This window comes from Colobus angolensis, unplaced genomic scaffold, assembly GCF_000951035.1.
Source record: "Colobus angolensis palliatus isolate OR3802 unplaced genomic scaffold, Cang.pa_1.0 Scaffold42, whole genome shotgun sequence".
NCBI classification, from domain to species: domain Eukaryota; kingdom Metazoa; phylum Chordata; class Mammalia; order Primates; family Cercopithecidae; genus Colobus; species Colobus angolensis.
In genome coordinates this window covers 2,537,259-2,548,166 of record NW_012117599.1, presented here as the reverse complement: position 1 = coordinate 2,548,166, position 10,908 = coordinate 2,537,259, and the positions used below count along the sequence as shown (strand labels likewise).

General features: G+C 44.3%; 1 protein-coding gene across 4 annotated transcripts in view; it reads right to left on the bottom strand.

Moving 5' to 3' along the window:
- Positions 1 to 9,364, bottom strand: part of INPP4A (inositol polyphosphate-4-phosphatase, type I, 107kDa) — a 71,899-nt gene extending 62,535 nt beyond the window's left edge. For all 4 annotated transcript variants that reach the window (XM_011956543.1, XM_011956546.1, XM_011956544.1 and 1 more), the window contains exons 1-3: positions 9,303 to 9,364; positions 8,239 to 8,447; positions 7,658 to 7,702 (exon numbers count right to left, since the gene is read on the bottom strand). In XM_011956543.1, the coding sequence (XP_011811933.1) occupies positions 7,658 to 7,702; positions 8,239 to 8,344 (151 nt within the window). In that variant the 5' untranslated portion in view covers positions 8,345 to 8,447; positions 9,303 to 9,364. The remainder of the gene's footprint in view (positions 1 to 7,657; positions 7,703 to 8,238; positions 8,448 to 9,302) is intronic.
- Between the last annotated feature and the right edge of the window lie 1,544 nt (positions 9,365 to 10,908).

Below are 10,908 nucleotides of genomic sequence, written 5' to 3'. Positions count from 1 at the left end.
TGTTAGCCAGGATGGTCTCGATCTCCTGACCTCGTGATCCACCCATCTCGGCCTCCCAAAGTGCTGGGATTACAGGCTTGAGCCACCGCGCCCGGCCGAGCCATACTTTCTTATTTGCAATGTCTCATAACTTCTTGTTGGCAACTACACATTTTAAATAATACAATGTGGGATCTCTGGAATTAGATTCTCCCCCTTCCCCAGGCTTTGTTGTTGCTGCTTTTTTGTGTGGCTGTTTCTTCAGTGCCTTTTCTGATTTAATTCTGTAAAGTAATACTCTTTGTCATGTGTGGCCATTGAAGTGACTGCTTCATTAGGTTAGCAGTCAGATAATGGTTGGACAGATGTTTCTGTAAATACCAGAATCACAGACCTTTGCTGTAGCTTTAGCTAACAGTCCCTGTGTGTATACTGGGGTCATTTTCATCATTCAGGCAGTCAGTTTATAACTCTGTCTTAGACTTCATTTGCTGCTTGCATAGAACCTCAGGGTCAATCTCAGGTAATTGCTTAGGGCCTTCTCAAGTCTCCTGAGTATGCACACAGCTCTGGACATGTGCACAGCCCTTCACTGGCCTTTGAGGTTCCCAGGAATATGAAAGAGCTTTTCAAATCTCCCTGTGAATATCTCATTCCCCAGCTTTCCCTTTTATGGTTTTTTTGCTTAGCTTTCTGTTTGCTCCAACTGTTATCACTACCTCAGGCAGCTGCAATGTTAAAAAATGGACAGTGATTGTTTCTGACAAACATTCTCAGGGAAAAAGCTGTTCTCACTGATTCTGAGTTAAGCCAAATAAAGGCAGGTACAGGATGTGGGGTTTTCCAGGGAACTGCCAGACAGGACAAATAATGACAACTCTCTAAGAAAGGGGCTTTTTGTAGGATCTCCAACCCCATTCTGTCCCCTTCAGTGACCTTTAGGCTATTGATTTTCACTATAACATCAGAGATGCTGGCTTTCAAGGCTACCTGGAGCTAGGGAGAGGACGATAACAGGGCAAGTTAACACATCATAAAGCTCTCTAACTAAGAAGCCATTTGATATGATTTGGATGTTCTGTCCCCTCCAAATCTCATGTTGTAATGTAATCCCCAATATTGGAGGTGGGGCCTGGTGGAAGGTGTTTGGATCATGGGGGACAAATCCCTCATGAATGGCTTAGTGCCACCCCCTTGGTGATGAGTGAGTTTTAGCTCTGAGTTTACGCGAGACCTGGTTGTTTAAAAGTGTGTGGCACCTCCTCCCTCTCTCACCATGTAAGATGCTGGCTCTTGCTTTTCCTTGTGCTGTAAATAAAAGATCCCTGAGGGCTCACCAGAAGCTGAGAAGACACTGGTGCCATGCTTGAACAGCCTGCAGAACCATAAGCCTCATAAGAGAAAAGAAACCTCTTTTCTTTATAAATTACTCAGCCAGGCTGGGCGCGGTGGCTCAAGCCTGTAATCCTAGCACTTTGGGAGGCCGAGACGGGCGGATCATGAGGTCAGGAGATCGAGACCATACTGGCTAACACAGTGAAACCCCGTCTCTACTAAAAAAAAAAACACAAAAAACTAGCCGGGCGAGGTGGCGGGCGCCTGTAGTCCCAGCTACTCGGGAGGCTGAGGCAGGAGAATGGCTAAACCCAGGAGGCGGAGCTTGCAGTGAGCTGAGATCCGGCCACTGCACTCCAGCCTGGGCCACAGAGCGAGACTCCATCTCAAAAATAAAAAATAAAAATAAAAATAAAATAAATTACTCAGCCTCAGGTATTTCTTTATAGCACTGCAAGAACAGACTAATACACCATTTTTCTTAAATAAATGCTCCCCAGAGTACTGCAGGCCTCTGTTAATTTTCAGAGTTCTGAAACAATTGATTTTGATCATTTTTGTACAGTCATTGCCTTTACAGAAGAGAAGATTTTTGGAAGTCTTCACTCTGCCATATCTGCCCTCATCATTGTTTTACTTTTTAAATGTCAACTAGTGGTTTAAAATTAGTAAACTGATTTTTATTTCCAAAAATTAATTTTCATTCTCTGTAATATCTTATATCTTCATGAACCTTCAGTATTTATTGGATACAATAAAATACAAAGAGCTTAGGTTTTTCTGATCAATGAGTTTTGACAATCATAAACACCCATGCAAGCACCATCAAAACAAGATAGTACAACTTTATCATCAGACTAGAAAGTTCCCTCTTGTACAAATCTCCTAGTTTTGCAATCATTTTCTGATTTCCATCACTATTCTTTTGTCTGTTCTTGAATTTCATACAAATGGAATGTTTTCGAGACTCATCTATATTGTTACATGTATTGATAATTCATTCTTTTTTAAAAAAAGAGTCATATTCCATTGTACAATTTATTCATTCTACTGTTAATAGACACTTGGGTTGTTTTCAGCTTTGAACTATTAAATAAAGGTGACATAAATGTTGTTGTTCACATCTTTTTGTGAACACTTTTTCATTTCTTCTGCATAATTACAAACGACTGAAATCTATTTAACTTTATGAGAAACTAACAGTTTTCCAATGTGTTTGTATCATTTTCCACTCCCACCAGCAATATACAAAAGTTCCAGTTGGGGAGAGTTAGTGTTTTTGTTGTTGTTGTTGTTGTTAATTTTACCCATTCTAATGGGTGTGTTCTAATTTACGGTTACACGATGACTAACGATGTTAAGCATCATTTTATTGTTTATTGTTCATTTGTATAACTTATTTTGTCTAGCGTCTGCTCAAGTCTTTTGCTCATTTTAAAAACTGGGTTGTTTACTTTTTTACTATTTATTTGTCCTTTGTGAAGTATATGTGTTGTGAATATTTTTTTCCAGTCTGTGGTTCATCTATTCCTTTTCTTAGTGATGTCTCTTATGGATAGCAATTTCTTATTTTGATGAAATTCAATTTATCCTTTTCAAATTTTAGGGAGTGGTAGGCAGAGAAGCCCCTCCCTGACAAAAAGTATCGATGTCCTAATCCTCAGAAACTGAAACTACGAACCGATGACATTACATGGCAAAAGAGACTTTACAGATGTGATTACGGGATCTTCAGATGGATCATGCGGATGGGCTCAATCTATCACAGAGGCCCTTAAAAGTAGAAGAGGAAGGCCTTAGGGTGAATCATAAAGATATAACAATGGAAGAAGAGGCAGGAGAGATTCAAAGCATGGAGGGCCACTAGACCTGCCACTGCCAGCTTTGAAGATGGAGGAAGAGGACTATAAGCCCACAAGAGGAATGTGAGTGGCCTCTATGAGCTGGGAGCGGGCCTTAACTGATGGCTAGCCAAAAACTGGGGTCCTAAAATTTAAAACCACTAGCAGCTGAATTCTGTCAACGACGTGAATGAGCAAGGAAATAGATAGGAAACAGGTCCTGTGAGGCCTTCTAAATAAATCCAGCCCTGCTAACGCTGATTTTGGTGTTGTGAGACTCTAAGCAAAGACCCAGTGAGTACACTGGATTTCTAATCTAAGGGAACTGTAAGATAACATATTTGTATTGCTTTAACATGCTAAATTTGTGGTAATTTGTTATGGAGCAGTAGCAAACTAAAACAAAGTACTTTTTGTGCTTCGTCCAAATCTATACCTACCCTGAGTTTGAAAGTTCTCCGATTTTTCTTCTAGAGGCTTCAAGGTTTTATTACTATTTTAAGTTCTCTCTTGTGTCTTCCATTATGTCTGCCTCTACAGGAATCCCCTAATTTGACTGATCTACCTGTCTCTCCTTTAAGTTACAAAGTGGCCTCTCTCTACTTGCCCTTTTATCAGGTGTGAGTTTTCTTGACACCTATGCGAGGTAGGAATATTCAGGTCTTTCAGGCAGCAATGATGGCAGACGGACTAAGGTATAGCAGGTGGCCAAAGGCTGGGAAGACTGAGATTACTTTAAGGGCTGAGGGTCCCATGGCCACCTTCAGAACATGCCTTCCTGCAAGGGACATTCTCTCCTGGCCTCCTCCCGCAACCCAGCCCATCTACATTTCAACCAGAGTTTGATTCCTGGCTCAAGTTCCACAGCTTCCATTATGTTTTCTCTGAGCAGCCTGCAGGCTCACTTACGTCACTCACTGGGTATACTTCCATAGAAACCACACACCTCTGATATGTAAGCCTTGTCTCTCCAACCTGATCATCTGTAATCCCAGCTGAATAAACGCTAAATAAATGCTGTTGAGGTAAACTGCACACATTTGATTCAACAACACTATATTCAAGAGTATATCCTAAGGAAATAATCAGCAAAATGTATGAAAGATCTATATATAAATACGTTCACTGTGATGGTGTTTATAATGGCAAATTGGGAAGAACCTGAAAGTCCAACAGTAGGAGGCTGGCTAAAATAAGTACGGCACAGTTCTATTAGAGACTCTATGAAGGCATTTAAAATGATGAAGCAGATCCCATACATATTTAAAAAGATGTTTTGCTACATGAAAAAAGAAGGTCAAGAGCACTATGATGACATGTTTGGAAATAATTCCATCACTACCACAACCAAAAATCATGAAAAATCTCCATATAGCACTCTGTGAGGGTCAAACATATATACTTGGAAGGATACATACCAAAGTGACAACTGACTACCTCGCTGCAATAAAGTTTTCTTTTTCTTCAACATTTTCTGTATTGAAGGTTTTACAATGAACATACATTTTTTAAATTTTAAATTTGTATTTTAAAAGTCAACACATTTGTCCATTCAATAATTCAGCTCCTGCTCCTTTTTTTTTGAGACGGAGTCTCGCTCTGTCGCCCAGGCTGGAGTACAGTGGCACCATCTCAGCTCACTGCAAGCTCCGCCTCCCAGGTTCACGCCATTCTCCCGCCTCAGCCTCCCGAGTAGCTGGGACTACAGGTGCCCACCACCACGCCTGGCTAATTTTTTTGTATTTTCAGTAGAGACGGGGTTTCACCGTGTTAGCCAGGATGGTCTCAATCTCCCGACCTCGTGATCCACCCGCCTCGGCCTCCCACAGTGCTAGGATTACAGGCATGAGCCACCGTGCCCGGCTCCTCCTTTTTTAAAAAACGGGGGTAAAATTCACTTTACATAAAACTCATCCTTACTTTTTAAAGCAGTTTCTTCCTCCATGTGCCCAATTAACATGACTATCTTACTGTTTTCCGTTCACCAGATTCAGAAATGTCCTGATTTCTTTTATAGGGGATGAGGATTTTTAACTCAGTTATACCAACTGTCATCCTCTCTCCATATGCAATCATTTTAGCTGAATTTTTGTTAAATCTACATTGTCATGATGAAAGTTAAGCACATATTACTCATTAAAAAACCATGTGGGATTCCTTCCACTTCTCTCTTGTGATGACCCTGTTTCCTGGATCCCATGACTTCTTTGCTCAGTGTGGTCCCTCTTTAGGATGGGAACACATCCTCCACTAGCTTCCGGAGAAAAGAACGCAGGGGAAGTAAATGTTTGCTGTACAACTCTGTGCAGCTGAAACAAGTTTCTTCCTACCCTCACTTTTGACTGACAGTCTGGTTGGGCAGAGAATTCTGGGTTGAAAATATAATTAAAGGCGTTGTCTCACTGTCTTCCAGTTTCCAGTGTCACTGAGACATTCCATGCCAGTTTTATTCCCGATCCTTGGGTATGATCTGTTTTATTTTCTTCCTGGAACTTTTTAGGATCTTCATTTTATTCCCTGTGATCTGAAACTTCACCACAGCATACCTTGCTATGGGTCTCTTTCATTGTTGCGCTGGGCCTTGGTAGACATTTTTAACCTACAGACACATTCTTCAGTTCTCGAAGATTTCCTCTTTCTTTGCATTTCCTCCCTTACATTCTCTTCTGTTTCTTCTTCTTAATATTGGACCTTCTGGATTTACTCTCAAAATTTCCATTTCTATTTCTTACCCATTTTCTATTTTGTTTTTAACATCTTACTTTCTGGAAGAATTCCTTGACCAAGTTCCAAACTTTACAGAATTTTTAAAATTTTGTCTATCATATTTTAAATATCTAAGATTGTTCTTGTTCTTCAATTGTTCTTTTTATCTTTATAGTGTCCTGGTTTTGTTTTATAGCTATACTATATTTTCTTGAGTATATAAATTATAATTCTTGTTTTTTTTTTTTTTTTTGAGACAGAGTCTCACTCTGTTGCCCAGGCTGGAGTGCATGGTACAATCTCCGCTCACTGCAACCTCCACCTCCTGGCTTCAAGCTATTCCCCTGCCTAAGCCTCCTAACTAGCTGGGATTACAGGCACCTGCCATCATGCCTGGCTAATTTTTGTATTTTTGTAGACACAGGGTTTCACCATGTTGGCCAGGCTAGTCTTGAACTCCTGACCTCAGGTGATCCACCCACCTTGGCCTCCCAAACTGCTGGGATTACAGAAGTGAGCCACCACACCTGGCCAATATAGATTATAATTTCTTTGAAACTTTCTGCAATGTCTCAGTTTCTTCCAAATTCTATATTTTGTTTCTTTTCCATTATTATTTTTTAGAGACAGGGTATCCCTCTGTGGCCCAATCATAACTCGCTGCAGTCTCAAACTCCTAGGCTCAAGGGCTCCTTCCGCCTCAGCCTCCTCAGTAGCTGGGAATACAGGTGTGTGCCACCATAGCCAGGTAAGTTTTTTTTTTTTTTCTTTTTTAGAAACAGGGTCTTGCTCTGTTGCCCAGGCTGATCTCAAACTCCTGGCCTCAAGCAATCCTCCTGGCTTAACCTCTCAAAGTGCTAGGATTACAGATGTGAGCTACTGTACCCGGCCAGTAGTGTACTTACACTTTTATGGGTTTTGCAATTTGTCCAAGTCTTTTGGGCCTAGAGGGTGCTTAACCACCTTGATCTTCTTTGTCTCTCAACCAAGCAGTAGAATCCTCATGTAGCACAGGAGGAAACTGTTCCAGCAAGGTCGAGTGGCAGGCTCAAGGCCATGTGGTTAGCCTGGCATGGTCAGGGCTGGAATCCAGGTCATCTGACTCCCCAGGAGGTGCCTCTTTTATGTCACACCACCTCTTGGACATTGGTGCCAGGCCACCAACTCATGCTGACCAAGGAATGGGAAAAGGGGAGAGGAGTGCTGGTAGCATTGGGCTCTGATGGAGAGGCCTCTGGGTAAGCACCGCGATGCCACGTATCGCTGACCCCAGACTCAGCACATTCTGATCCACTTTTTAATATGTTCTTATCTGACCCTGAGAAAGAGAGCACGCAGGTGCCAATGCTGCCTTTTATACAACAGGGAACTGAGGGCTAGAGAGCGAAACTCAGCCAACACAAGGCCTTGCAGCCGGGGGCAACAAAGCTGAACTCTACGCCCGGTTTTCCCAACCCCTCCTTCCCTTTCTCCCATTGGGGTGGGGGTGGGGAGGGCTCTGCTGGCAGCTCTAGGTGGGCTCACCTCCCTGTCCCCAGCCACCTGTGGCGAGCATACCCCATGGGAGCGGGCCCCATGCTGAGCAGCCAGGAGCCTGTGGGCACGGAGCCTCCGAGGTGCCTTCCCATCCACAGAAGTTCACAGCTGTGAGGGCCCCGTCTTCTCAGAAACACTGCAGCAGCGGTGGCGGCAGCAGCAAGCTCTCTGAGACAAGCCCATGCACTGGTGGTAGTGTTTTTGTTTTCATTTTTAAGTAAAATATTTTTTAAGACAAAAAAATAATGAAAGATACCTACCTAAGCTAAATTCTAAAATGGGCTCATCTGGGTCCTGTATATTTCCTGAATAGAAAAGAAATGACAGAAAAATCACCCTTAATAAACTTTTCCCTGTTTTCAGATTAAAAGGACAAATAACTCTCTACTTCCCCCAACAACAACAACAACAAAACTGCCATGCAAGACAATTTCTTTATTTTAAAAATACTGTGTTTTTGAGATTGCTAAGAAGTCCCTGACCCCACAGCCAAACCCCTGCTTCTCCTCGGATCTGCACATCCACAACAGGGAGGGCTTTTACCATGGCCTGGGCATGGGCCAGCCAGACACTTGGACATTCCCACACTACCCTGCTGGTGTCCCCCCACCACACTGGAAAAACTAATGTAGTCAGGCTCCAGCAGAAGCAGTTCACAGGAAGAGGGCTGACGCCCCCCTTCCCTATTTCCTGGTTCAACCAAAAGGATGTCAAACCAGGGCACCCTGTAGTCTAGGGTAGTCATGGGGACTCATCGGGTCCCTCCCAGCACTGCCACAGTGTGGAGCCCACGCGCTGTGAGCTCATACCTGGAGCCTGGTGCAGGCCCTGTGAGGCTCACCTGCCAGAGAGAGACCCAGCATGTCGGCCGCCACGTCGATGGTGGAAGCCCGCTGCACTGCACGGGCCCTGGCGCCATGGCGAGGGCTGTGCTCTCTTGCTGTCATGATGTCATTGGTGATAACGTGCTTCTTGATCCTGGATCAGACCACGCCTGATTACCCGGGAAGCCTTGGCACCGAGCCCTAGTCCGCTAAAGTGGCAGTAGCCCTGAGAAAAGGAGCACTGGTAAGAAATCATGGGGATGGTGATGAGAGAAACCATGCTCTCATTTAGAAAGAATGTGACCTAACGCACGCAAGGTGCAGGGACAGGGTTCCCCAGCATGTGAGGAACCGGGGTGGACTGTCCACTGCTCCCCGCCCCTTCTGGTCACTTCTTCCTCCCCACTCCCCAACACCAGGTGTCCATGGGATCCCTTGAGGATGTCCTGTCCTCTTCAATGGAGATATGCCACAGTGAATGATGGTTTTCATAGAATCATAAAACATGGCTTTCGAGATTTTCTTGTTCTATCATGCTCTTCTGTTGGCAAGTCTCGTAGAACCTTTAAAAATTTAAATCAATTCAACGCAGCCTCTGTGAGAAGGGTAAGGGCTGCGGAAGAGTCTGCTGCCCACGGGCTACATACAGGTGGCAAAACACTAGCGGGACGAAGCTCACAACTCTAACCTGCTGGCTTTCTTCCCAGAGCTGCATAAACTTCACGTGTCTGGGTCTCAGGCTTTCCTTCCTGCAAAGCACGTAATCTAGGCCTAAGCGAAGTAGAGGGTGCTGTGCTGTGGAAGGGGAGGGTTCTGGGTAAAACACTGCCACAGGCTGAGTCAGATGCTTCACATGGCTCCGAGCTCCAGAGCTCACACTCTGCTCTCAGAACTAGGTTAAGCAGCAAGAAGGGAGTTTCAGGTTTTTCCAACCCTATGTGCTACAACTCCTGCTGGTTTAAACACTGTCTCAGGGGTCTTCCTATTTCCAGAGACAGCCCTGTCTTCTCAAAGAGTGTCCACACCCTGTGCCTGAAGGACCTGGGCTCCTGTCCTTGGGTTAATCCACCAAACAACTTACTGGACATGTTTGCTCTCGGACCATGTGGCATTTCTTCATAGAGGCACGTCCAAATCCATCATCTAAAAATAAGAAAGCGAAAACTTAACAAGCTGCTCAAACATGAAGTTCCTGAGACTGCAATGCCTGGAAACGTGGAGAGGCCAAGGGCTAATCCATGTTTGTTTGAGCTCCACACCCCAATCCAACCTTCTGGCTCAAAAATACAAGTTTTGCTCAAACCCAAAATAAATGAGAAAGAGAAAGCATATCTTCTTCTCCCCTGCAGGGCTGATCTGTTGGGGGAGTCTGGGCCTGCCCTAAAGAGCCAAGTGGGCAGCTGGGTGTGGTTTAGGGAGATGAGGAGATGAGAATCTGAGACCAGTTTCCCCACTCACAAACTACAGGCCCTGGGAGAAGTAGCAGGGCCCTCTAAGGCCCTGCCCTTCGGGATGGATGGGCTGCACCCATCTCATGCGGCTGCAGTGAAAATCAAATGTGCATGAACAGGAGAGGGCTCTGCAAACTCCACTAGGCTCCCACAATGGTGCTGCTGCTGGGCCCCCAGGCCCCACCCAGTGTCAGCACCACAGGGGCTGTTAGGCAGGCCTCAGGGCTCAGCTCATGAACCATCCCTCTCAAAGCACCAGGGTCAGGGAATCAGATGACAGCAGGAGCAGAGTGCTTAGCCCGGGGCCGACTCAGTTTCTCTTGCAGGCTGTGCTCCTATCCCTCCCATTAGGGGTGCCCAGGGACCTTCAGCCTGGGCATCTCCGCAGACAGGGCAGTGTCCTGGTGGGGGAGCCACAATAAAAATCGCCAAGGGGAAGATTTGCTGGTGAACGTCAAAGGCACACAAGTGAAGCAATACGCAATGTGACTGGTAAAACAGGAAAGTGCTTACCATACTGGTATCTGCTTTGTACAGTAATGCTTGTACACATTAACAAAAAACTCACCAAAATGCAAGTGGCAAAAGGTAGGAATTCATAAATGAGGAACACACATGGTAAACATTTTGAAAAAGTGACCAAACTCATTAAGTAACACAATGCTAAATATGCTTTCCTTCACCTAAATTAGTCCTCCTAAAGAGTTTTGTTTGTTCTTTAATGAGAATACGCATTGCTGGAGAACATGGGGGAAGCTGTCTAGGACTCTCCTCCATTGTTAATCCATCTTAGAGTAGTTCAAACATTCAGAAAGCCATCTGGCATTAATGATCAAAATGTGTAAATGATAATAAAACTCTTGCCAATAGTCTAGGACACGGAAAAGACTACTGGGTAAAAATGCTTATTGTAGCATTACTTATAATAATAAAGCAATCCAAATGTCCAGCTACAGGTAAGAAAAGAATGTTCTGGAACATCCATAAGACACACTATTATCTGGCTATCAAAATGATCACAATATAGCCAACAGACACAAAAAAAGTTATTCAACCCCATTAGTCATCGGAGAAATGGAAACTGGAACCACGAGATACCTCTGCACAAGCACTAGAACAGCAAAAATGACACAGACCAACAATACCAAGTGTTGATGAGGATGTGGAGTAACTGGAAGTGACACTCTACTGGTAGAGCGTAAGTAGTCACCCCTGCTGGAAAACTGGCCGTCTCTA